Source organism: Trichomonas vaginalis, chromosome II (assembly GCF_026262505.1).
Source record: "Trichomonas vaginalis G3 chromosome II, whole genome shotgun sequence".
NCBI classification, from domain to species: domain Eukaryota; phylum Parabasalia; order Trichomonadida; family Trichomonadidae; genus Trichomonas; species Trichomonas vaginalis.
The window spans coordinates 18,344,050-18,371,118 of record NC_067204.1 but is presented as its reverse complement, the minus strand read 5'-3'; the positions used below and the strand labels follow the sequence as shown (position 1 = coordinate 18,371,118).

The following is a 27,069-nucleotide window of genomic DNA, read 5'->3' as shown; positions in this document are numbered from 1 at the left end:
GTTAGTTGACCGAGGGACCGAGGGACCGAGCCTGGTGACCCTCATGAAAATTCAAGAGGTGAAAAAAGAGGTGACAAAACATATACGATGAAATCATGACAAAACATATACGATGAAGTTTATTTCCTGGACTGTTGTCAAAATGTCATGTTGTCACCATTTTCAAAAAGATGTTAGTTGACCGAGGGACCGAGGGACCGAGGGACCTGGTGACCCTCATGAAAAAAGAGGTGAAAAAAGAGTGAGAAAAGAGGTGAGATCTAACCATTACCCTACCTAAAATATATTTTTGCTGAAAAAAATGACCAATTTCATGAATTTCCTCATATGTTTGCGACCCGAGGAAAACCGAGGGTCCAGATTCGTACGAAAATCGTAAAAAATGCGAGTACGTACAAAAACGTAGTCGCCTAAAACTCATGAAAATCGTAAAAAAAATGACCAAATTTCATGAATTTCCTCATATGTTTGCTACCCGAGAAAACCGAGGATAGAGATTCCGTACGAAAATCGTAAAAAATTGCGACCCAGACTTTTTTCGGGGTCGCCAAAACTCATGAAAATCGTGAAAAATGCGAGTACGTAAAAAATCTTACTCGCAAAACTCTATGAAAATCGTAAAAAAAATGACCAATTTCATTATATAACTGTTATTTTTTTACGAAGAGAACTTTGACACTTCGTCAAAAAAATCCCTGAAATCGTAAAAAAATGACCAAATTTCATTATATACTGTTATTTTTTACGAGAAGAACTTTGACACTTCGTCAAAAAAATCCCTGAAATCATATCTTTTATACAGATAGAAAAATAAAGTTAGTTTTTTGTAAAATATTTTTTTTTATTTTGTATGTAAAGACAGAAAATGACAAACACTGAGTTTGAAACAGTTAAAAAGATAGACAATGACACCAAAAATGGTTAGAATTGGTGATTTAAACGTAAGATACTCAAAGAAATACAACAAATATTCTTTGTCAGACATTTTATCTCCATTTGGAAAGAAAGCAAAGGACTGGGTTAGAATTGCTTCTACTCAGAAAATTTTGACAAGAAATCCTGAGCTTATGATATCGGTAAGATTCTATGGAACTGCAGCATATCTTATAGACAAAGTCTTATACCAATAGTTTTGTTATGGTTAGACCCAGATTGTTGGATATAACTTCATAACATATGGTTCATTCGATACGGAACGTTGCAGTGAAGGCTTACTTTACATCGTTCAGAAACGAAGGACTTCATACAAAAAGATATAAGATAGAAGAACATATAATATAACTCAAAAGATATGACAGTACAGTCAATAAAGTCAATGTGTTTCGTTAACGATATGGAGCTGCTGAACAGAACTGCTTGAAGTTTTTGAGAAAATGTATGGTGCTCCCGAAAGGTATAGAAGAAACGTTTGAAGTAGATGAGATAGGTAAAGCTATAAAATTATTTGACGAAGTTGCTGAAAAATACATGTAAAGCGTTTATTTTTGGTCTTTTGTGAAAGATAAGAAAATAACGCTAATTTTTTATAAAAATATTTTTTTTATTTTGTATGTAAAGACAGATATGTCAACAACAGAGAACACAACAACTGCTATCGTCATGAAGCCATAAATGAAGAATATGAGTGGTTCAGTTTAACAAACAACTCCGTCTCATTCGTTCGCGTCAAAGACGATATGTACCAAATGCAAAGTATTTTGACAGCATGTTTTGCTCCAGTATTACCAACTACAGACGACTGGTTCAGAAACCAAAGCCAGCAAGAACTTTTAGCAGTGAGAATTTCTCTAGACCGAGAATTCTCTCGGTCTTGCTAAAAACACATGAAAATCGTAAAAATTGCCAATAAATTTTAAGAGGTTGGTATGTTCATAGACTTTTTAGTAAATGCTGTTTGCAATATGCGCTTCGCCTCGCTTATGCTTGGTATATTTACAGACTTCTTGACGAAATTCAAATAGACAATGAACGTGAAGAGATGGAAAAGAAACTTCATGCAAAAGATAAGTCATCTGAAGCAAAAGATGAAGTCATTGAAGGCAAAAGACAAAACCTTCACAAAAGAATACACGTTCGGTACCAAAAGGAAAGGAAAAGAACTATAAGTATATGATTCTATACTGAAGAGATGGAAAATACAGCAAGACAGAGATCATTGGTTATGTTGCATTTAGTCAGAAGAAACAACAAAAGCTTTTACGACCTTGCTAAGATTACAAATCTGACAGAAATTGGTTCTATACCGCGAAACTTTACCGATTTCATGACACCTGAATGAAGATGTGAAACAAATAGTTCAAGATACTTTACCTCAAACACACTATGATATTAAAAGGTGTATCAATACGTTACCTTCAAAGAAGATTTGCCGTACTGAAATGGAAAACATAACAGAGTATATTTGACAACTTCAAACAACGCAGAGTAAAATGAGACCATTTATTTTTCAAAAGCTTGACTTCAGATGGCTCAGGTAGCTCTATAAGGGGTAAATGTTTCTTTGTCAAATTCCTTTCTGGCATTCCGAGTATTCTCCTCTCAGTCTGGTTTTGAAGTTTGTCTTTCAGTTGTTGGTAGTCGTTTTCGAATATCTGCAACAGAACTTAAGTCTCTGCTAACTTCAGGATATGTTGGTTGTTCTTTACAGGAACTATTGTTATACCATCTTCGTCTTCGTATGGTTTCCCCACTTCAACATCTCTCTCTTTGACATTGACAACAACACTTTGACTGTTTGTTTGAGTTGGTGAATTTAACTTCACATCTGCCACCGCCATTAAACCTTTTGAAACACTTACGCTTCTATTTTTCGGAAATGACATTTTACTTAGAATAAAAGATGGACGTTATTCGGATATCTATTGAATTGAAGCGAACAAAGTTTACACACACAAACAATACAAATACATTGACAGAATAGTTCTTTACACAAACAATGGAAAATGTTATAGAATAGCAGTCTTTGCTGAACCTAAATATTTTCATAAAAGCAAAGAAGTTGGTATAACTGAAATGGTGAAAGTTCTTGATGTTGACAAAAATATAACAACAAAACTTACAGATATTTCTAAAGGTAAGTTTATCTTACAATATTATGTCAAAACTGGCGTATGTCAATATTTGACGGAGAGAAGTCAGTTCAAGAACAACTTACTGACCTGCTGCCAAAATCTGCTCGATGGAAGCTGTCGTTATGCCAATCTGAGGAGCCCCAGCAGGTTTCATCGAACGAATCTTCAAAAGAGCATCTTCCGTGAAAAGTGCTATTGGTTTTGTAAACTTCTTTGCTTTCAATTCATCTGGACCGTCTCTGTCACCAGTATATTGTATTTTGAACTGTACCAACAGTTGAAATACCACCATAAGTCTTCTGAGTCAGCAAATGGAATGCCAAGCCAAAAGTTTGAACGGTCTCCATTTGTATATTGAGTTTTTTGACCTCCTGTATGAGTCCATACTTTCACATATGGCATAATAGAACTTTGCATTTTCAGGGTTAATGGTTGTTGTGAGTTGTTGTTAAAGTTCATAGCATCTAATGTCAAGTTGTATGACCTCATATCCTCAACTGTAGAATATTCTTCTCTTGGATAATATTTGCCATCTATGTTTATATGATATTTAATACCAGGGTTGTAGAAACAAGAATAGTCATTTATAGTTCGTCTGAACAGTACAAACATAGTATCTGCGTGTTTCATTGCAGTTGTTAAAGCAATATCTGTTCTTGCACCTGGGTCAGCACTTTGGTTTCCAACTTCACCTGCAAAGTCTTTGACAGATATTTGGTGTATAGGGAACATAAGTGGAACTGCAATATATTTGGCAGCTAAAGCATTTGAAATATCTGGGTCCAACATATAGACTGCAAGTCTGCTTTCTATTCTCTTGCATTCAAACTTTTCGCATGTGAACTTAACTGGGTCCCAAGCATCTCCAGCAGCATTGAAATAATAGTTTACTTCAGTGTTGAGGTTTGAGAAACCAAAGTCTAAGTCAACTTTGTTTTTGCAAAAGTCGGCGAATGACATTTTATTTGTTCCCACTACTTCTGTAAGAGTGAATGGGTCTTGTGTTGGTGCAATGACTAAGTTATTTTGCTTGGAGTAAGTTCATAGAAATTTTTCCTGCCCAGTTTGGCAAGTATCTTAAAAACCTGAAGATGAGGAAAGATGACAAAGGAACTCTAAGTTTCAGTTTTACTTTGGTTACTGCTGCTGCAGTTTTGTCCAGAAAGGTTAACATAAACTCCTGGAACGTTAGGGTCAAGTCTTCTTTATTTTCTCAATAGTTGCATACTGGTCTGTTTGTTCTCTAGCTTGTGGTTGTACTGAGTTTCTCAAAGCGAACCATTCATAGTTTGCCCATGTTACTGTTTGAACTAAGTCAGAGTTAGAATATATCTTATCCCATGAAAACTTCTGGAGCATATTGGTATCCGACATAGAAAATTCCATTGCAACCTTTCTTGTCAGACAACTTGGCAGAAGGTTTTATTTCAATGTCTTGTTCCACGTATAAGAATGAGTTGTCAATAGAAATAATATGAAACCTGTCGCAAGCAATATCTACTGTTGTTGAAGAACCTTCTCCAAACTCACCTACGTTTCCATAAGAAACAGCAGTTGTATATTCGTAAGTTCCAGGAACTATTTCTGACCTTCTAATGGCATTGTCGCATTCGTTATACCATTCGGAAACATTTCCATTCATGGCATCCAAAACTGTTGGCGTTATATTCTGAGCGGCGTACATTTCATATGAGTAAAAATATAGAATAGTTGGATTTATATGTCATAATAGAACCCACTCCGACCAAGCTTTACTTTCTTCCTGACTGAGTTTTTAACTCTTCTTTTTCCTTCATTGCCCTCTGCTTCAAGTTGTTGCATCTTTGCCTCATGTTCACCTAGTATGTTGTAAATTTCCCATGTCCTTTTTGCCTTTGGGCTCTGGTCGCCCATCTCAGGTACCCTATATCCTAGAAAGATTTTGTCATAGTTTGTATTTGAGTCTTCCTTTATTGTTTGCATGACTCTTTCCTGAGTTTCTGGTTCAAGCTCTTCAAACAGAGCTTGTCCATATGGAATAAGCTCGTTTCCAAATATATGTTTTTGTAGCCATTCTGGTTTTCTTTCCATGTTACCAATAATATCTTTTGTGAATGGGAAAGCTTTTACCCAATGTTTCAGTCTTGGGTCATTTATTTCTGTAGTTGGTTTTATTTTGTCAAGGAACATGTTTTTCAATACTAACATTTCATTTGGTACTGTCCATTTGAGTTTTCTTAAATATTCATCCCTTCTCGGTTCATTGTCTGCAAAGTAAGTTTTTATGACATTTTGTAAACTTTCGTTTGCAAGGTCATGTACAATAGGTTCTCTTCCTTCTATCTCCCTAACTTTCTTTCTAAACTCTTCACCAAATATACCATCTCTATGGTTCTGTGTAGTTCTTTGAGATAAATGTTCTAGAACGTCAGGTGTTATATTTCCATCAGCCATGTTCATTTCATACTGGTCCAAAATATCTGCATCTTTCATATCTTTCAATGGCATTAAAGCCGCGCTGAAAATACCAGCTATATCTGGTTCACCATTGACTTCCATTGCGTCTACAACTTCTTGGAATTGTGGTTGTAAGTTTATGAACCACCTATCTGGATTAGCTTTATGACCCATCTCATTGTAGTTCCATCGTCTGCAGAAACAAAAGTAGGTTTGTTTCCATCTTGGTTAGGTTCTGAATGAACTTTAAACAATGTTTCATTTCTATATGTTTTCTTGAAATTTAACCTTTTATTTTCACGAGTTCAGCCAAAGATTGAACGTTAAATGCTCGTAAGTAAAAAGGGTTGTTGTATTTGTGTACATTTTTTTCAGTTCTTCCATTCTATGCTGGATATTTTCATCTGATGTTGGAGTCTTTTGTATGTCGGCAAACATTTTTCGATATTCTTCTACTATGTCAGCCGAATTTTTTTAGACTCTTGGAAATATTCCATATTCTCCGCATACTCTTGTTGAGGGTCAGATTTTCGGCTGTTCCAAATCTTCATCTAGTTCTGTGAAGTTAGTTTCCAAAGGAAGGACTTGTTCGTTTCCTTCAGGCTCTTCTAGCTGTTGTTGCTGAACTATTTCTTCCATGTCTGGTTGTATCTGAACTTCTTCCTGTGGAGTTTCTTGTACCTCATCTGCTGGCATTTCATATATTCCGAGACCGTTTTCAACAATTTCCCTATCTACGTCATCCGCATTCATAAGCTTTTGTTCTTTCGTTCCGTCTCTATTTTTTTACGCGTTTCATGACGAAAGTTGAATTGTCATTTAGCTCTGACATCAAATATCTCGGAGTAAATTCATCCATGTCATTTGGATGATATGCTATTAAATCATATCCCTTAGCGAGCTTGTATTTTCCAGGTTTGAGATTATATCCGTTTTGGTGCTGAGCCATAAAGCTAAATAGGTTCGGTCAGTATTTCCATCCTTGAACTTTCTAATAGCTTCTTTATATCTGTCACTAAAGTCAACAGTATCTGGGAAACCACACTCTTCTTTAAGCATTTTTAAGAATTCTTGGTTTCCTTGTTCTCTACTTCTTTTATGTCCTTGCTCTGTTTGTGGTTGTTGTTGTGCAGGGTTTTGAACTGTTGGTTGCTGTGCTGGTTGTTGTGTTGGTTGTTGTGCTGGTTGTGGAGGTGGTTGTTGTGCTGGTTGTTGTGCATGCCTGTGTCTGTGTCCATGTGACGATGTAAATGTTCTAGGTAGTCTGGTGCAGGTGCTTCTCTTGGAGGGTTTGGTGGTATATAAGTTCCACCAGCTGGCACATATGTTCCATCTGCAGCGTAATGTCCTACCTGACTTTTCGTTCTTAAGAAAGCATTTACTAGGTCTGTTTTGGTCTGTTGTAACTCTTTTTCTTGACTTTCCACAACAGTTGCTCTAACGGCGTCATAGCACTTTGAACCGCCTGTCTCGTTGCTGCATCTGTTATTTTCGTCATATTTTGTGCTACTTCTCTTAACTCTTTGTCGAAACCTTCAGACTTCAGTTTCTTTCCAGATGAGAAGTCGTTCACTTGTTTCACCTTACTATGAAGAGCTTCGAAGGCGTTCTTAAAGTCAGCATTTGTTAAAGCTTCATTTGAACTGTCTTCATCCGCTTGTATTTTTGTCCTTATTGACCCTATAAGCTGGGCTGCTTTAGCGTTGGCTTGGGCATCTAACCAGTCATTGTTAGCTTTTATATATTCTGCGCTTTTCATTGCCTTTTGCATGGCTGCGTCGTTATTTTTACTTTCTTGTGCTAAGTTTCATACTGTACGGTTTGGTTTTGCAACTGTAAAGTTTTTCTGCCTTTACATTTGCTTCAACTTCTTTTTTATACTCATCGCTATCCATATATGTCTTCAGGGCTTTTTGTTTTATTTCTTCATCTTTCAGTACTTTATATTGAGTAGTATGGTTTTTCAAATTTATAACATCTTGTTCCATTTTTGCTACTTTCTGCTTTTTCTGACACTTTTTTCGCATATTCCTCTGTACTTAGTTCTTTCAGTTGTTCTTCTTTCTTCTTTTTCTCTACGTTTAACTCATTGAGTTTCTTGTGTGTCTGTCATATTCTAGTTTCTTTTCGTTTTCACTTATTTGCTTCTGTATGTCTATGTTTGACTTTTTTGACATCTGTTATTTGATTTTTGAGTGAACTCAAATTCATTTGACTTTGAGGGTTATAAGCTGTTCCGTCTGCAGCTCCACCATAGCCTGCCATTTTCGCTAAAAGTGCCGCTCTTAAACCTCCACTCTGTGCACCAATGACTCGGTTTAAAAGCATAGGGTTGCTTGACATTTTTGCAACATAGTGGGGTCATTCAGCATTTGTTGTTGCAACTGTTGTTGTGGTGTCAGTTTTACTATTGGATGTTTCAATGCTCTCTTCCTCTTACGTATATTCTTACGTAGCTTACGTGGCATTTTAAGTGAAGTTAAAAAGCGGCTTTTGACAGATGTTTATATGACACTTTTTCAGTAAAGACTTTGTCAAGACTTCTTCATCGTAATGAGTGTAAATGACCCAAAAATAATGTTTATGTTAGAATGTTAGATCTAACATGTTTTCTAACATGTTTTCTAACATGGTCTAAAACATACAAAACTCATGAAATTTCATACGGAATTCAATAAAAATAATGTTTATGTTAGAATGTTAGATCTAACCTCTTTTCTAACCTCTTTTCTAACATGGTCTAAAACATACAAAACTCATGAAATTTCATACGGAATTCAATAAAAATAATGTTTATGTTAGAATGTTAGATCTAACCTCTTTTCTAACCTCTTTTCTAACATGGTCTAAAACATACAAAACTCATGAAATTTCATACGGAATTCAATAAAAATAATGTTTATGTTAGAATGTTAGATCTAACCTCTTTTCTAACATGTTTTCTACCCTCTTGAATTTTCATGATTTCATCGTAAATGTTTTGTCAAGACTTCTTCGTAAAGACTTTGTTGAGATTTCTTCGTAAAGTTCTTCATCGTAAAGACTTTGTAAAGTCTTTCTCATGAACTTTCTTGTCAATGTTTTGTTGAGACTTTGTAAAGTTCTTCATCGTAAAGACTTTGTAAAGAAAGTTCATGAAAATTCATGAGGTTAGAAAAGAGGTTAGAAAAGAGGTTAGATCTAACATTCTAACATAAACATTATTTTTGTCTGATTTTACGAAGAAGTCTTGACAAAACATTTACGATGAAGAAGTCTTGACAAAACATTTACGATGAAGAAGTCTTGACAAAACATTTACGATGAAATCATGAGTTTTCTACGATGTTAGAAAACATGTTAGAAAACGTGTTAGATCTAACATTCTAACATAAACATTATTTTTGGGTCATTTACGCTCATTACGAAGAAGTCTTGACAAAACATTTACGATGAAATCATGAGTTTTCTACGATGTTAGAAAACATGTTAGAAAACGTGTTAGATCTAACATTCTAACATAAACATTATTTTTGTCTGATTTTACGAAGAAGTCTTGACAAAACATTTACGATGAAGAAGTCTTGACAAAACATTTACGAAGAAGTCTTGACAAAACATTTACGATGAAATCATGACAAAACATTTACGAAGAAGTCTTGACAAAACATTTATGAAGAAGAAGTCTTGACAAAACATTTACGATGAAATCATGACAAAACATGAAAACATATATAATTTGTGAAAAGCTCCTGGAAGACCCGTATATATAAAAACTTCATTATACTCATTCATCCTCAGGGCTAGAAGGCACGAAGTGCCTGGAAGCCCCACTACCTTTTTTTTTTTTTTTTTTTTTTTTTTTTTTTTTTTTTTTTTTTTTTTTTTTTTTTCCAATAAAAATCTTAATGGATTCAAATTGGCTTCTTGATTCTGAACAAAATTTAATACTTGGTATAAACGTGATTGAACTTCTCTTTTCAATTTTGTTTTATAATCTGTCAATCGAGGCTCGCGAATTCTAATTGAAGGAATAAAACCTGTTTGAAGTAAATTGTTTTTAATACGATAAAAGTAATTGGGTGCAACTTCTTCTAAAAGATTTTTGACAAAAACATCAATTCTTTGATTTTTAACGCAGCCAAAATCGTGATATTTTATCTTTTTAAATAAAGATTCAGAAACGTTATTCACAACGGTTAATTCATTTGGTCTGGCAGCGGCTATCCACATCATAGCCAACAATTCCTTATACAAAATTCAAAAACTTGGGTGCAATCAGAACTGATTGCACCCAAGTTTTTGAACTTTCTTGAGGGAATTAAAGGGTGAGAGATTTATAGTCTATCTATATATCTCCCACCCTCTAATTCCCTCCCTGACAGCGGGAAATTTTGTCTGAATGTTAAACTATTCAGACAAATTTTCCCACTGTTTGCGAAGGAATTGTTGGCTATGATGTACTGATTCATGAATCAGTACATCATAGCCAACAATTCCTTATATAAAGTTCAAAAACTTGGGTGCAATCAGAACTGATTGCACCCAAGTTTTTGAACTTTCTTGAGGGAATGGAAGAGTAAGAGGTATACATTATGAATATATACCTCTTACCCTTCCATTCCCTCTCTGACAGCGGGAAACTTTGTCTGAATGTTAAACTATTCAGACAAAGTTTCCCGCTGTCAGCGAAAGAATTGTTCCATCTGGTGCATAGAGTGTGAATCTATGCACCAAATGGAGCAAGTCCCTCGCGAAATTGCCCAAACTTGCGTCGCATTTCAAAGATTGCGACCCAAATTTTGGCGATTTCTAGTAGAGATGGAGTATTTTGAGTCACTGACCTATATGCAGTGGCTCAAAGGGCTCCATCTCTACTTTGAAGCAAGGAAACTTTCCTCGAAATTTTGATAATTTGAAGAAAGTTTTCAAGCAATTAACAAAGGATTACTCGCTATGAGGTAAAAATTCTAGATTTTCACCTCATAGCGAGAGCTTCCCTTTCATTGCTTGAAAACTTTCCCCAGCTTCAAAATTGGGGAAAGGGCTGTAAAGTCGACTCCGATACCAGCAGGTACCAGAGTATTTAAAAGAGAAGCCCTCGTACGAGTTTCTATGAGACCTTCTCATTCAAGAAGATCTTAATAGAAAATCGTACGAGGGCATTGGAAACTCGCGTCTGGTACATGTTGGTACCAGAGTGTTTGAGATTTGAAGACTCTGGTACTAACATGTACCAGAATTTATGATGAATTTAAGATGGACCATTATAAAATGGTAGCGGTTTGTTTCAAAAAAATTTAGATGAGATTTGCATAGATATAGATTATATGATTTATACATATGAAAAATAATATATAAAAATATAATTTTGAGATAATTATGTAAATAATATTTTAAATATTTGAATTTGAGGTATAATTTTATAGTAAAATATATTATAAAGAGTATTTATATAAATATTGTAAAATAATATAAGTAATAAAAATTGAGACCCCCTCCCTGTTTTTGATGTTTTGTCACTTTTTCGGTAATTCTTATTGTTTCAAGAAACTCATAGTTAACCTTACGTATGAACTTCTTAATTTCAACTGAGTCGGTTGCTTTGACTTCTATTTCATCGAATTCTGGAATAGTAAGCTTTTGTTGTTGTATTTCAGGAAGTTTAGGTAAATGGTCAATAATATCCTGCATTTCATAAAGATATTCTTCATTTGTTTCATCTTTCGCACTACAGTCTAAATCTCCTTGGAGAAGTTCCTGCTTTATCTTCTGGATTTCTGTTTCGAAAGTATATGAAGAAGGAATGAAGCTTTTCATTTCTACTAACATTGAAGTTGGGTTCATGACTAACGAGTTTGGTGCTGTTGTTGCTAACATGTTCTTACAATAAAAATAAAAAATATTTTTTTAAAAAAACTAACTTTATTTTTTATGTTTTTTGTGAAAGTGTCAAAAATAAATTGTTTTCATGAGTTTTCTACGAGGGTAGAAATGAGGGTAGAAATGAGGTTAGATCTAACCATCTACCCTAAAAGTATTTTTTATTTTTTCTATCTTAAGGAAACACACAAAACTCATGAATTTCGAGAGTTTTCTACGATGGTAGAAATGAGGGTAGAAATGAGGGTAGAAATGAGGGTAGAAATGAGGTTAGATCTAACCATCTACCCTAAAAGTATTTTTTATTTTTTCTATCTTAAGGAAACACACAAAACTCATGAATTTCGAGAGTTTTCTACGATGGTAGAAATGAGGGTAGAAATGAGGGTAGAAATGAGGGTAGAAATGAGGTTAGATCTAACCATCTACCCTAAAAGTATTTTTTATTTTTTCTATCTTAAGGAAACACACAAAACTCATGAATTTCGAGAGTTTTCTACGATGGTAGAAATGAGGGTAGAAATGAGGGTAGAAATGAGGGTAGAAATGAGGTTAGATCTAACCATCTACCCTAAAAGTATTTTTTATTTTTTCTATCTTAAGGAAACACACAAAACTCATGAATTTCGAGAGTTTTCTACGATGGTAGAAATGAGGGTAGAAAACAGGTTAGATCTCACCTCTTCACCTAAAATATATTTTTGGTCATGGGCTATGCCCCGCCGCTTTGCGTCTTTATGACAAAAATAAATGGTTCATTTACTCACAATATTTTTGTACAAAACGACCCCAAACTTTTAACTTCTTTTCTGCAGCTTCTAATGAAATTTTAGCGAGTTCATATTCTCTAAATTCTCTCTTTAAATCTTCTTGTTCCCATTGGTCTAGTTCGTATGGAGAATCTCTATAACCATAACATATCTCACGTTCATGTTCTATTTGTTTTTCGCACATTTTTCTAACTTCTTGTTCGAACAAAGGTTTAGCATTCTCTACTGTATCTTCAAGTTCTTCTTCATCTAATTTCTCATGAACTTTCTTGTCTATGGAGTCCATAATTTTTCCAACTGCTATACAATATTTTGGAGAAGCCCACATTGCTATATAGTTTAGAAGTCTTGGGTCTACATACGTTCCTCTAACCTGTCTGATTTCATCAGGAATTCCTGCATGAATTTTGTATAAAAACCAACCGCCGGAATTCCGGCGGTTGGTATATTCTTCACAAAATGCCTTATAATACTCTTCCCAGGACTTATTTTCCAACAACTTTCTAAAGTCTTTCCTAAACTGCTGACACATATTTGTTGCATTTATATAACCATCCTTGTCTCTACGTAAGACTTCAATACCGTTATAAGTGCCTTTTGTGAATGTTTCGCCATTAGATTTGTTCGTGAACGTTTTTGCTTCGACTGACATTTCTGTTCTTACATACAAAATAAAAAATATTTTTTTTAAAAAAACTAACTTTATTTTTTTTATCTTAAGGAAATTCATGAAAATTCAAGAGGGTGAAAAAACAGGTGAAAAAACGGGTGAGATCTCACCTCTTCACCTAAAATATATTTTTTCTATCTTAAGGAAATTCATGAAAATTCAAGAGGGTAGAAATGAGGGTAGAAATGAGGTTAGATCTAACCATCTACCCTAAACTTTATTTTTCAATACTTTTTCAGCACTTTTCCGTAGTTATATATGAAAGACAATTCGAGATAAAAGTCATAGTACAATGGAATAATATGTTGCACACCATTTGTTGTGAACCAAACTTGAAAGTCAGAGAAACTGTTACTAGGTGGTTCGTAGAATTTAGAAGCAAAGTCATAAAAGTCCTTACCAATACATAGAAAACTATTGTTGCTTGAACTGAAACTTGCATGACACATAACATTTTGAGGGTCAAACACGTTTCTATAAACTGTCAAATCTGCTGGTGGAAGTATAAATTTAAATGGACCATCTGGTGGTAATGGTTCGTTCTGGTTTAGTAACCGAAGAAATTGTGCCCAAGAACGTTTTTCTACTTTCCAAAATAAAAACTCTGTATCTCTTGGAGGGTTAATTTCAATCTTTTGAAATGAAACGGTGGAGTTCATCTTGTCATATTCTAGTTTCAGATAGTATGTTCCATTTAGTAAAGAGTCGTATTTTTCTTGAAATTCCCAATAATATTTGTTCATTTGAGTTTGAAAGTCATTTAGAGTTTTTTCAAGACTTTCGTCTGAACGAATTGTAAAGATTTTCATTTCGTCAAATTTGTCTATTAGACCATCAGAACCTTTATACTGCCCATGAAAATATACTGCGAACATAAATGCGTTAGTTCTATTTGAAAACAAAACTCTTCTAAATCCTATTGCCTTTGCATCTGAAGGACTTTGAAGCCAACGAATTGGATAGTCAAACCTGTATGCTCCGGATGAAATTTCTTCATCTGAAATAGTCCTACCAGCATTTGTAAAGATATAGTCTAACGGTTTTGTATCTGCTACTTTTGTTCTTTGTTTTTCAACCTGAAGCATTTAATATATGTAAAAATATATTGTTTTAAAATGGTATGCCATTTCATATTTCTCATCTAACAAACAAGTTTCCCAACGGTCTTCTCCAACAAACTCAGCGTACATTTCAAATAAAAATAAAAAAATATTTTTTCTTTACTTTACATAACCGCCTGCTGCCATAAGTCTTTGACACCAACCCATACCAGCTAATGAAGGTTGACTTGGTTTAGTTTGGAAACTAAACTTTGGTTTTGGTTTATCTTCAGTTTTTGGTTTTTCTTCTTCTATCGGTTTTTCGTCACCTTTCGGTTCCTCTGACTTTACTTCACTTGCAGGAACAGTTGTGTCGTCAACATCTTCATAAATATCATATGCCATTTGTTTTTGTTTTCCTTTCAACTTTTTGTGTTTGTTGTAAAGTTTAGAATATTTCGACTCTAAGTCAATGAGATGTTCTATAATGAACTGTTGGTCAGTGAAGTAAACTTTTCCATCTGTTGTCTCGAAAGCTCCTTCAGACTTCAATATTTTATTTGTGAGAGTCTGTTTCTTTTTGAGATACTAGCCGTTCCATTTTATGAAAAGTGACTTTGTAGTTAGGGTTTGTATTTCCAGACCTGGCACTTTCTATTATTGAATTTTTCTCTTCATCTGTAAGTTCTTTGACAGGTTTTGACAATGGTTCTGAACTTTTTGTTTGTGGTGTCAAATCTACCGTTTCAACTTCTTCGGTCATTTCATCTCAGTAAAAAATTTTAGTTTGGTTTGTTTTCAACTGGTTGTTGAGGTTTTTTAAGTCGTCTAAAACTTCTTGAGGTATAGGAAGAACTTGACAAACACGTGGTGTAACTGCTGGAAGCCGACAAATCCATCTTGAACCCATTTGTCTCAATGCTGTATTGTTCATTTCATCTCAGTAAAAAAATTTACATTCCCCACGTTTGAGGCGGTTGAGGTTGGTTATTGTTTACCCACTGTTGTGCATGGTTATATCCTCTGTTAAAGAATCTTTCACCTTGGTCCATATAGTGTCCTGCTTGGTTATAGTAGTCATTTGCTTTGTTATAATAGTTTCTGCTTGTCTTCCTACATTGTCCATCCATCCTTGAACTTTTCCTCTGTTTCAGGATTTGGAATAGATTTGTTGCATCTCGTGCTACATCCCAACCTTTCTGTACAGTTTGTATAATAGGTTGTGCTTTCTCTTTCAGTATACTAATGTACTCAAAATCTTCCTTCCAACTCCAAATACACCTCTGGCTATTGTTCCCACTGCGGGCAAAAATCTGGATGCAACTCCTGCTAATGCGCCAAATAAACCCATTTCTTATGGGTTAAAAAATGACGAATTCAAACAAGGACCCCTATGTTCTAAGGCAACAAAGAAAGCACTCATGATAAAAATCTTTAGTTCAACACCAAATGCTTGGTTTATGGATATCTTGGAAAACATTCCGAGGTATAGAGAAGATGGACCACCATATTGGCTAATATTTGTCGGTCAAAACACAAGATACTGTGAAGCCATACCATTACAGTCCAAAGCTATTTTAGATATCTTAGCAGCTTTGACAATATTCGTTGACAAATACCATCCAACAAAACTGACATCTGACTGTGAAAGTTCTTTCAAATCAGACGATATTAAAAACTATCTGCGTTCAAAAAATGTAAACCAATATTTCATTGTCGACCAAAACCATTCTGCTCTTGGTGTCATTGACGGTTGTATAAAAATGTTAAGAGACTTAAACCAACCACAAGGTGGTGAAGCAATGAAATGTCATATGACGACAAATATAGACACTTCTCCATGGCAAAGATGAGACAAGTTTTAAATATTTACAATACCCGTAAACAAAAAGGTTTGGGAAAACCACTCCCCTGAAGAAATGAAAAACAACCCTGACTTAGAGAAAGACTATATATTTAACAATTTAGTCAAAAGAGACAAACAAGAAAGAATGCCGGGCTTCAAACTTCAGAAAGGTGACAAAGTAAAAATAGAAATACCTAAACGCGACCCATATGAAAATACTATTGACTATGACAACAATGGGAACCCGACAGGTACTCACGTTCGTGTTCGTAAAAATAGAAGAAAGTATACAAGAGAATATTATGAAGTTTTAGGCAAACATGGCAAAATGTACACACTGCAAGCAGAAGATAAAACTACTATTGTCAGACCTCGTTTCAAACTTGTCAAAGTTCAAGGTGGTATACTTTCAAAGACAGTTCCTAACAAATATAAGACAACTCCTGACGAATATGCTAAAGAAGTTGAAAATGACGACTAAGCATTTCTATACCATGCGTAAACTGTCATGTAAGGTGGCATGTAGTCTTTACTTTGTCCCGTTGTTTGTGTATATCCTGAAACGCGATGTGTATGGTTTCCTCCTCCCTCAGTGTTACTCCAGTAACAATTTATAGCAAACTGAACGTTGTCTTTAACATCATATCCTTTACCTTTTGTCATTCCTGACCAATCCCAATATCTATGCTTATGCCAACCTGCTTGAGATGTACTTAAATCTATGTAGTGACTGTGTGCAGGTAAATTTTCACCTGAAATCGTTTTACTTCCACCTGTTTCCTTTGAAGAGTTTGCACAATACAAAAACCTGTCGACTATTTGAGTCCAAGTTCCAAAACCAAGTACTACTTCTGGATTTGTTGAGTTCATTGACGTATAAATAGAACCTATAGGATATAATGTTTGAAGTATTTCTGTCTTTAATGTTTGAAGCTCTGTTTTGTCTGCTTTCTTATCTAACATTGCTGGTAGTTCATATGCTTCAAAGTTTCTGGCATGATCTTCAATATTCCTGCAACTCTTATCTAAATTGTTAAGAGTATCTTTTACGCTTGTACTCGGATTCTCTAAAGGTGCATTTGAACCAAGGTCAAAGTTCAATATTATGTCGTCTGCTCTAACAGTAGTGAAGGATTTATGTGTATGGTTCTTGTCAGCTTTGTCATCTAACTTTTCTTGAAGTTCATTTACGTCAGAGATGTTATGTGTATGGTTCTTGTCGGCTTTATTTGAAACATCTATGTCAAGTCTTTGCAAATGGACACTATCTTCCATTAAACCTCTGGTATGACTTGAAACCGTTTGTGCCAACATATCTACAGTTTCTTTGTCAGCTTTATTTTCAACATCCTCTTTTGTTGCATATGTTGCATCTGCTCTGTCATGTTCTTCTTGAACTTTTTCAATGACATATTCTTTGTCAGCTTTGTTGTCAACATCTGCTTTCAAAAGAAGTTCAGATATAGGTTTCTCGTTTAAAGTTCCTTTTGTTGGATTTATACAGACAGTATTGTTCTTCTTGTCTTGAAATAGAAACTCATCTGTCATTGGGTTTAATGTCAGTTTTAAGTTTCCTTCTTTCAATGACTCAGATATCTTAGAATAGTTTGAAAAGTTTGTTGTGTTCTTATTTAGAGCTTGCATAATGAGTTGTCGGTTGTGTTGTATTTCTCTTATGGAAGCAATATCTTTCGACATTTTTATTCTAGATAAAATATGCTTTCAATAGAAAAAGAAAATTCAAGAGTTGCTACAACTAAACCATTAGATGAACTTTTTACTAATGTCGGTCAAAAGTTTGAGACAGAGACCGTAAAGCATGAAGGCTATCGTTTTGACTACCCATTAAGATGGTTAAGAGACCCATCTGTCACAAAAGCTATTGGCTTTCGTAGAATGAAGTTCATTTCAGAAGCCATACATGGTTTCCCATTTACGGTCGGTTTTGAAGTTCGATACTATAACAAAGAAAAACGTATGTATGAGAAATTGAACAGGGAAAACTTTTACAAGTTAGTTTGCTTGTAAACTTAGAAACAACTCTTCAAGCTTTTCAAGAAAAAATAAACGATATCTATCTCGAATATGCAAACCAGTATAACATTGACGAAGGAGAATACCATCTCGATATTATTTATGACAGGAAAAATGCAACTGTTAAAATCAATAGAATAGAAGACCTTGGAGAAAACGTTTATATTTCTACAAAATATAACAACTTGGCATGGTATAGATTTATGAGGATGTTAAATCAGCCTGCAGCATATCCAGTACACCCGGACTTTTATGAAGTCGAAAACCCTAATGGAACATATGAAAATATTTTCGACCCAGATGCTATTATTGTTCATGCTTCATTTTCTGGTGCGCAAAACTCTTTCTTATGTCTGATGAATGATTTTTACGAAAAACCTACAAAGTTATACGAACCACCAAGTGGAAGTATTTCAGACTTTCAAGTATGGTTTACTACAGATGGAAGAAAAAGAATAATTCCATTATACCATGCGTTTTACTTAGAACTTAGTTTCATATACAACTACTATCGAACGGTAAAAAATTAATTTTTTTAATACGGTTGAGGTGTTGGATTTGGTTGCCAACTAGACTGTGGTGCAGGTTCAGGCTGTTGTATAACAGGAGCTTGTTCTTCTGGTTCAGGGTCTTTAGGTATAATACCAACGAACTGACCTACTCTTTTACCAATATTTTTGACACCGTTCCATTCCTCTTTCCGACAGATTTTATTCCATTCCATATACCTCTTCCAACTCTTCTGAAGAAGTTTCCAATACTACTGAAGAAACCCATTTACTACGTGTAAAAATCTAATGTCCGCCTAGTCTCTACGTTTCCTGTTGAGTTCCATAGCATTCTTTAACTGGAGCTCATACATTCTGTTTCTCCTCTGGTAGAAAACATATTATGGGTCAACTCCTGTGTTTCGCGTCATCTGCATAAAGTTGTTTATATCCCACTTCAGGGTTTGTATAAAACTCTTTCCATCTCATATTTGCATACCATGGTGGCAAACCTAACGCAGCGTCATTTGACATGGCAGTTTGCATTTGTACATCTGTTGGCACTTGACCATAGTTTGCCATTGCAGTTTGTATTCTAACTTCATTTGGAATATTCTCTGGGTTTGGTTGTCCAGGTTGCTGTGCATTCGCTAAGTTCTGTGCGTCCATTTAATATTAGATAAAAATATCTCTTACGAGTACATATACTGAACATTTGCAGGCATTGGTTCATCTTCATATTCTCTGTACTTTTCTGCCACGTCAAATAAATAAATGACACAATGGAAAAAACCTAAAACAAGTAGTCCTATTTCAAACCACATTTACTTACTAATAAAATTTCTTTGTTATGACACTTTCTCCGGTTTATAGGACCTCTCTCATATTCTATCTTGTCATATCTAAACTCATAGTCATGTATGTCCTCTAACCATCTCATAACGGTTTCCAAACCACTTTTATCGGATGTAAAGTAAAACATGGATGGTTATGTATAACGTCTAAAGTTTCTAAAGAGTCTCTCAAAGTCCAGTCTACTTGGTATTGAAAATCCCATGTGTTATAGAACGGCGGGTCCACTATAAAGAAAACATTTTCCTTGTCTTTATATTTTTCATACAACTCTGTCCAACGACATCTCACAAACTCTATACCCTCAATATATTTTTCTATGTTCTCTTTGAAAACATTTGTATAGTTAAGATATAAAACGTTTGACATAAGTGTTTCAATGTCATGAACTCTTATAGAACCACTATATAATAGTCTAGCAGATATACTATCCCAGTCTATATATTCTGCTTTTTTCAAAACCTCTCTCACAATATTTTTCTTATCTAATGGTATACGTTCCATCTTACCTATAGGTATCTTTTCTTTTAACTCTTTCAATATATTGTTTGTGTCTGGAATATGTTTGAGACGGTCCATATAGTTGTCGAAGTCATTGCATATAATCTTTGAGTCTGGGAATATTGTATGACATAAATGGGATATATAGAAACTTCCACCGAACAAATCTACAAATGTTAGACCATTCGGTAGTTTCTTAAGTTCTCTCAATATAATATCTTTACATTTACTCTTATTTCCAAAGAACGGTAACGGTGGTTTTGTAAAATTCATTTATATATAATAATAAAAATGTTTTTACCTGAAAAGTGACAGAAAAGTGACAAAACATGAAAACATATATAATTTGTGAAAAGCTCCTGGAAGACCCGTATATAAGAACTTCATTTATACTAAACATCTTCAGGGCTAGAAGGGGCGCAGCCCCTGGAAGCCCTCCGAATAAAAACTTCATTTAGACTAAACATCTTCAGGGCTAGAGGGCGCAACGCGCCTGGAAGCCCCACTACCTTTTTTTTTAATTTAATCAAACAATTAGGGCAATATTGAGGATTTTAGTAAAAAATTAATTAAATTGTTTTCAATTTGGAAGTTTTTGATGAGCAATTGAATTTTTTTTGAAAATGTTTATTATGAATGTTTGAAAAGAAATTTAATTAGATCAAAAAGTATTAAATGTGCACTTTTAAATGGTTTTTATATATATATTGGATTGAAGTTTTTGATGAGCAATTGAATTTTTTTTGAAAATGTTTATTATGAATGTTTGAAAAGAAATTTAATTAGATCAAAAAGTATTAAATGTGCACTTTTAAATGGTTTTTATATATATATTGGATTGAAGTGAAAGAACAATTGAAAATTATATCAATATAGTTAAAATAAATAAATAAAATACGAAATGGAATGTAATAATTCAGAAAAAATTGAATTAATTGATAAGGTTTTGAAATCATTTTAGATAATGCTGAATGTATTGACGTTCGTACAATTTAAATTAATAGAAGGTTCAAATAGATTAGAAAATAGAATCAAGAATAAAACAGTTGTAACTGATATATCAATTGTCAATACCGATGAAGGTCAAGCAAGCAGAATCGAGGAGGCAGGCAGTTACAAGCTCAAGATAGATACAGAATCTGCAGCAGCCATCAAAAAAGTATACTACATTTTCACCGATAATGACCAAGCTGCTCTTGGAGATCAAGATATTGATGGTAATAATGATAAAATTAAGAAATTCACAGAAGACCAAATTACACGCAAGGAATGATACATCACAGTAGATGTTAGTGGTGTAAGTGGCGCTACAAGACATTTACATGTCGTCATAGCAACTACTCAAACAGTAGATCAAGTGACCACAGATTTAAGATCTGAGAATTCAAAAAGGAAATCAAAATTTATCCAAAAATCAGCGGTGCTTCAATTGTCAATACCGATGAAGGTCAAGCAAGCAGAATCGAGGAGGCAGGCAGTTACAAGCTCAAGATAGATACAGAATCTGCAGCAGCCATCAAAAAAGTATACTACATTTTCACCGATAATGACCAAGCTGCTCTTGGAGATCAAGATATTGATGGTAATAATGATAAAATTAAGAAATTCACAGAAGACCAAATTACACGCAAGGAATGATACATCACAGTAGATGTTAGTGGTGTAAGTGGCGCTACAAGACATTTACATGTCGTCATAGCAACTACTCAAACAGTAGATCAAGTGACCACAGATTTAAGATCTGAGGAATTCAAAAAGGAAATCAAAATTTATCCAAAAATCAGCGGTGCTTCAATTGTCAATACCGATGAAGGTCAAGCAAGCAGAATCGAGGAGGCAGGCAGTTACAAGCTCAAGATAGAACAGGATCTGCAGCAGCCATCAAAAAAGTATACTACATTTTCACCGATAATGACCAAGCTGCTCTTGGAGATCAAGATATTGATGGTAATAATGATAAAATTAAGAAATTCACAGAAGACCAAATTACACGCAAGGAAGATACATCACAGTAGATGTTAGTGGTGTAAGTGGCGCTACAAGACATTTACATGTCGTCATAGCAACTACTCAAACAGTAGATCAAGTGACCACAGATTTAAGATCTGAGGAATTCAAAAAGGAAATCAAAATTTATCCAAAAATCAGCGGTGCTTCAATTGTCAATACCGATGAAGGTCAAGCAAGCAGAATCGAGGAGGCAGGCAGTTACAAGCTCAAGATAGAAACAGGATCTGCAGCAGCCATCAAAAAAGTATACTACATTTTCACCGATAATGACCAAGCTGCTCTTGGAGATCAAGATATTGATGGTAATAATGATAAAATTAAGAAATTCACAGAAGACCAAATTACACGCAAGGAAGGATACATCACAGTAGATGTTAGTGGTGTAAGTGGCGCTACAAGACATTTACATGTCGTCATAGCAACTACTCAAACAGTAGATCAAGTGACCACAGATTTAAGATCTGAGGAATTCAAAAAGGAAATCAAAATTTATCCAAAAATCAGCGGTGCTTCAATTGTCAATACCGATGAAGGTCAAGCAAGCAGAATCGAGGAGGCAGGCAGTTACAAGCTCAAGATAGAAACAGATCTGCAGCAGCCATCAAAAAAGTATACTACATTTTCACCGATAATGACCAAGCTGCTCTTGGAGATCAAGATATTGATGGTAATAATGATAAAATTAAGAAATTCACAGAAGACCAAATTACACGCAAGGAAGGATACATCACAGTAGATGTTAGTGGTGTAAGTGGCGCTACAAGACATTTACATGTCGTCATAGCAACTACTCAAACAGTAGATCAAGTGACCACAGATTTAAGATCTGAGGAATTCAAAAAGGAAATCAAAATTTATCCAAAAATCAGCGGTGCTTCAATTGTCAATACCGATGAAGGTCAAGCAAGCAGAATCGAGGAGGCAGGCAGTTACAAGCTCAAGATAGAAACAGGATCTGCAGCAGCCATCAAAAAAGTATACTACATTTTCACCGATAATGACCAAGCTGCTCTTGGAGATCAAGATATTGATGGTAATAATGATAAAATTAAGAAATTCACAGAAGACCAAATTACACGCAAGGAAGGATACATCACAGTAGATGTTAGTGGTGTAAGTGGCGCTACAAGACATTTACATGTCGTCATAGCAACTACTCAAACAGTAGATCAAGTGACCACAGATTTAAGATCTGAGAATTCAAAAAGGAAATCAAAATTTATCCAAAAATCAGCGGTGCTTCAATTGTCAATACCGATGAAGGTCAAGCAAGCAGAATCGAGGAGGCAGGCAGTTACAAGCTCAAGATAGAACAGGATCTGCAGCAGCCATCAAAAAAGTATACTACATTTTCACCGATAATGACCAAGCTGCTCTTGGAGATCAAGATATTGATGGTAATAATGATAAAATTAAGAAATTCACAGAAGACCAAATTACACGCAAGGAAGGATACATCACAGTAGATGTTAGTGGTGTAAGTGGCGCTACAAGACATTTACATGTCGTCATAGCAACTACTCAAACAGTAGATCAAGTGACCACAGATTTAAGATCTGAGGAATTCAAAAAGGAAATCAAAATTTATCCAAAAATCAGCGGTGCTTCAATTGTCAATACCGATGAAGGTCAAGCAAGCAGAATCGAGGAGGCAGGCAGTTACAAGCTCAAGATAGAAACAGGATCTGCAGCAGCCATCAAAAAAGTATACTACATTTTCACCGATAATGACCAAGCTGCTCTTGGAGATCAAGATATTGATGGTAATAATGATAAAATTAAGAAATTCACAGAAGACCAAATTACACGCAAGGAAGGATACATCACAGTAGATGTTAGTGGTGTAAGTGGCGCTACAAGACATTTACATGTCGTCATAGCAACTACTCAAACAGTAGATCAAGTGACCACAGATTTAAGATCTGAGGAATTCAAAAAGGAAATCAAAATTTATCCAAAAATCAGCGGTGCTTCAATTGTCAATACCGATGAAGGTCAAGCAAGCAGAATCGAGGAGGCAGGCAGTTACAAGCTCAAGATAGAAACAGGATCTGCAGCAGCCATCAAAAAAGTATACTACATTTTCACCGATAATGACCAAGCTGCTCTTGGAGATCAAGATATTGATGGTAATAATGATAAAATTAAGAAATTCACAGAAGACCAAATTACACGCAAGGAAGGATACATCACAGTAGATGTTAGTGGTGTAAGTGGCGCTACAAGACATTTACATGTCGTCATAGCAACTACTCAAACAGTAGATCAAGTGACCACAGATTTAAGATCTGAGGAATTCATTAAAATCATATTTGGCAAACATGACAATCCAACTATTAATTTAATTCAAACTCCTGGAAAAGTTTATTATAAAATTCTGATACAATTGTCTTGCCAATCACAATCGATTTTCCAAGTTCAAATCAAGGATATTCGATTCTTGCTGCTAGGCAGACTTCCAAACCAGATTCTGTTTCTGGATACAATTTACATGTTCAATTTACTGAAAATAAATATTCAATGCAAATTCCCGATACAATCAAAGCTCCACTATGATCCGATATTTGTTGCTTTAATTTTTGATCATTCAATTGTTTCTGAACAAAAAATTGATAATATTATAATTTGTGCCCCTCCAACCATTTCAGATTTTAAAGATATGAATTCTGATAAAAATGTTAAATATTCAGCTGATCAATTAATCAATCTTTCATTTAAAGCTGATGTAGTAGAAGATGATGCCTCAAAGGCTTCTCCGATGTATCAAATTAACTCTCAAACACCAGAACCTGCTTTGTTAACTAAGAATGATGATGGATTTTATCAATTTACAATCAAAGCTCCATCCGAAATCCCTAATAACCAACAAATCACAGTCAAATTATCTATTAAAGATCCTGCTGGACAAAAAGCAGAAAAAGCATTAAAGATTGATGTTAAACAGTCGCCATACATAACAGAATCACCAGATAATTCTGAAGTTAAAGAAGCATATAAAGCAGAAGAGCCAATCATTGTTATTATTCAATTCAAGCATTTTGAGGAAAGGACAGGAAAATTCGAATATAAATTCTATGAAGATCAAAGTTATATTCCACTTCCTGAAAAGAATGTTAAAGAAATTTCTAGCGGTTCGAGTACATCTTCTAAGAAGCTCCTAGCTGATGATGGCAAAACATATCAACTTACCATACCAGCTCCTAAAATCGATGAAATTAGAGATTCAGAAGAAGCTAAGCTTCGGATCAGAACTGCTCAATCCGATGAACAACCACCTTCAAATGTCTTCTCTAAAGAGATTAAACTTGAGAAGACAAAATATGTTTCAGGAGAACAACCAAATCCAACATCATCTCCTTCTAAGGGAGGATTATCTGGCGGCCAAATTGTAGGAATTGTATTTGCCGTTCTTCTTGGCATTGTTATTATTGTACTTATTGTCTATTTCATTTTCTGTAAGAAACCATCAAATGATAGATCTTCTTCTGATATGAAAGAAGATTCTGGTTCTGGTGTATATGTTTAACTTCATTGATCTTTATATTTATATTTTTTGTAAAAGCATTTTTCTTCTATAACTAAAAGCATAATATTATCAATTGATTATTGTATCACCTGACAGAAAATGTTTTAATTAGTTGTGTCTGTTTCTCATATCTTAAAACAAGTTATTAAAATACTTTGTCTTAAGCAAACCTAATAATGCAGTCCACCGTTATAATCTATAGATCAGGCAAATAGAATTATAGACGGTTTTAAAATTAAATTTCTTGAATGCTAATCAGCATTTATGGCGAGTTTATATTATATTTCAACTATAGATATTAGTCACTACCACAAAATATCATATCACAGATTTTTTATGCATATTCAATTTAAAATAATCTTTATTTGATAATACGAATAAAACTACTATAGTTTTCATCTAATCTATTAATATCTCTCTTAGATCATCGATAAAATTAAATCTAAAATATTTTTCATTGATTCCCAATAAAATCAGTTTAGCCTAAGGGAGTTTGCTTTCGCATTTCTATGTTGATTACTTTCATTTATATTATTCATGAAATTACAAAAATATTCCTTGATATAATTTGCCAATTCTTAATTAAATGTTAAGTACTTCCTACATATCAAGTTTGAGCACAAGCTTGTTAAATTTAGGAACATGACTGATATTTATATATATATTTTGCCAATTTGAAGTTTACAATTTGTAAAGTGTCTCCAAACTGAAGTTTAGAGTTGGAGAAGATTTTTCTCCATACGAGATCCTTAACCTAAATACTGATTCTTCATACCCAATTTGAATCATTCGAGTAATTTACTTCAAAAACTTCAAAAATAAAATCATTTATATAAATGTTTGCTGAGAATTCTTTAAAATACATAACGTCAAAAATCTTTAGAAAAAATTTAATTTAGTTGCAATATATTATTAATTCTTGTTTGAAAATAAATATATGATAGTTAGGAAAATATGAAATACATAATATAACATGAAACTTTTCAACGGAGAAGAATTCAGAAAGTTTTCTGAAAATGATTTTCTAGATTTATCATTGATCGAAGAGAAGAATAATTTTAATATTGAATTCCAAAAATTAAAGAGTAGGGGTAATTTTAGCTAAAAGTAACACACTTGTAAAAAGTGACACACCCATGAAGGGTGTGATTACCGATCGGTAATTTCGACAGTTTAGAATTTAAAATTTTTTATGGAACTGTTGCGAGTTTCATAAAGAATTTAAGGAATATAAGCAAAGATTTGAATCAAAATCTTAGACCTAAGCCGCTCGATTCGCTCGCGGCTTCCGCGAATTACAGATCAGCAAAGATTTGAATCAAAATCTTCGAACTAAGCCGATCGCTTCGCTCGCGGCTTTCTTTATTATTTTAAATTTGCATATTTCCATCAAAAGTTCATAAGGTAAAAAATTTCGTTTATTTTTACTAAGAAAAAAAAGGTTTTTGATAATAAATTTATTTTATTTCGAAAAAGTAGCAATAATCGTAAAAGGGTATTGATAGGCTTGCTAAAGTAACTAATTTTAGCTGTCAAATACTTTGTATTTTGAAGTAAATTAGTATAAATTTGTTTTTACTTTTATTTCGAAAAAGTAGCAATAATCGTAAAAGGGTATTGATAGGCTTGCTAAAGTAACTAATTTTAGCTCAAATACTTTTGTATTTGAAGTAAATTAGTATAAATTTTTTTTACTTTTATATTTCGAAAAAGTAGCAATAATCGTAAAAGGGTATTGATAGGCTTGCTAAAGTAACTAATTTTAGCTGTCAAATACTTTTGTATTTTGAAGTAAATTAGTATAAATTTGTTTTTACTTTATTTCGAAAAAGTAGCAATAATCGTAAAAGGGTATTGATAGGCTTGCTAAAGTAACTAATTTTAGCTGTCAAATACTTTTGTATTTTGAAGTAAATTAGTATAAATTTGTTTTTACTTTATTTCGAAAAAGTAGCAATAATCG

The 27,069-nt window shown here is 34.0% G+C and overlaps 7 protein-coding genes and 4 pseudogenes across 11 annotated transcripts, besides 4 other annotated features; 3 read left to right on the top strand and 8 right to left on the bottom strand.

Annotated features, from left to right (window-relative positions):
• Positions 1-4,701: part of a mobile genetic element that runs on past the window's edge.
• Positions 4,702-4,787: 86 nt separating this feature from the next.
• Positions 4,788-5,609, bottom strand: TVAGG3_0566080 (protein of unknown function, DUF4106 family; the record flags this gene model as incomplete). The annotated part of the gene is made up of 1 exon (XM_051238592.1): positions 4,788-5,609. The coding sequence occupies one exon, from the start codon at positions 5,607-5,609 to the stop codon at positions 4,788-4,790; it is 822 nt and encodes a 273-aa protein (XP_051096416.1).
• A 611-nt stretch (positions 5,610-6,220) lies between these two features.
• TVAGG3_0566070 lies at positions 6,221-7,402 on the bottom strand (annotated as a pseudogene). The gene has a single exon. A coding segment is annotated over exon 1 (1,182 nt).
• A 1,973-nt stretch (positions 7,403-9,375) lies between these two features.
• Positions 9,376-11,033: a mobile genetic element.
• Positions 11,034-17,207: a mobile genetic element.
• TVAGG3_0566050 (uncharacterized protein) lies at positions 12,129-12,671 on the bottom strand (the record flags this gene model as incomplete). Its single annotated transcript, XM_051238591.1, has 1 exon — positions 12,129-12,671. The coding sequence occupies one exon, from the start codon at positions 12,669-12,671 to the stop codon at positions 12,129-12,131; it is 543 nt and encodes a 180-aa protein (XP_051096415.1).
• Positions 13,077-13,894, bottom strand: TVAGG3_0566040 (uncharacterized protein; the record flags this gene model as incomplete). The annotated part of the gene is made up of 1 exon (XM_051238590.1): positions 13,077-13,894. A coding segment is annotated over one exon (818 nt), but the record flags the coding sequence as incomplete, so codon positions are not given.
• Positions 14,030-14,612, bottom strand: TVAGG3_0566030 (annotated as a pseudogene). Its single transcript has one exon. A coding segment is annotated over exon 1 (583 nt).
• Positions 14,632-14,783, bottom strand: TVAGG3_0566020 (uncharacterized protein; the record flags this gene model as incomplete). The annotated part of the gene is made up of 1 exon (XM_051238589.1): positions 14,632-14,783. A coding segment is annotated over one exon (152 nt), but the record flags the coding sequence as incomplete, so codon positions are not given.
• Positions 17,208-17,411: 204 nt separating the features above from the next.
• On the top strand, positions 17,412-18,147 carry TVAGG3_0566000 (annotated as a pseudogene). The gene has a single exon. A coding segment is annotated over exon 1 (736 nt).
• A 471-nt stretch (positions 18,148-18,618) lies between these two features.
• Positions 18,619-18,886, bottom strand: TVAGG3_0565990 (annotated as a pseudogene). Its single transcript has one exon. A coding segment is annotated over exon 1 (268 nt).
• A 454-nt stretch (positions 18,887-19,340) lies between these two features.
• Positions 19,341-19,843, bottom strand: TVAGG3_0565980 (phage tail repeat-like family; the record flags this gene model as incomplete). The annotated part of the gene is made up of 1 exon (XM_051238588.1): positions 19,341-19,843. A coding segment is annotated over one exon (503 nt), but the record flags the coding sequence as incomplete, so codon positions are not given.
• Positions 19,844-20,534: 691 nt separating this feature from the next.
• On the top strand, positions 20,535-20,843 carry TVAGG3_0565970 (uncharacterized protein; the record flags this gene model as incomplete). The annotated part of the gene is made up of 1 exon (XM_001297070.1): positions 20,535-20,843. One exon carries the CDS (start codon positions 20,535-20,537, stop codon positions 20,841-20,843), a length of 309 nt encoding a protein of 102 aa, XP_001297071.1.
• Positions 20,844-24,239: 3,396 nt separating this feature from the next.
• Positions 24,240-25,106, top strand: TVAGG3_0565960 (glycoprotein 38 family; the record flags this gene model as incomplete). The annotated part of the gene is made up of 1 exon (XM_051238587.1): positions 24,240-25,106. One exon carries the CDS (start codon positions 24,240-24,242, stop codon positions 25,104-25,106), a length of 867 nt encoding a protein of 288 aa, XP_051096411.1.
• Positions 25,107-26,189: 1,083 nt separating this feature from the next.
• Positions 26,190-27,069: part of a mobile genetic element that runs on past the window's edge.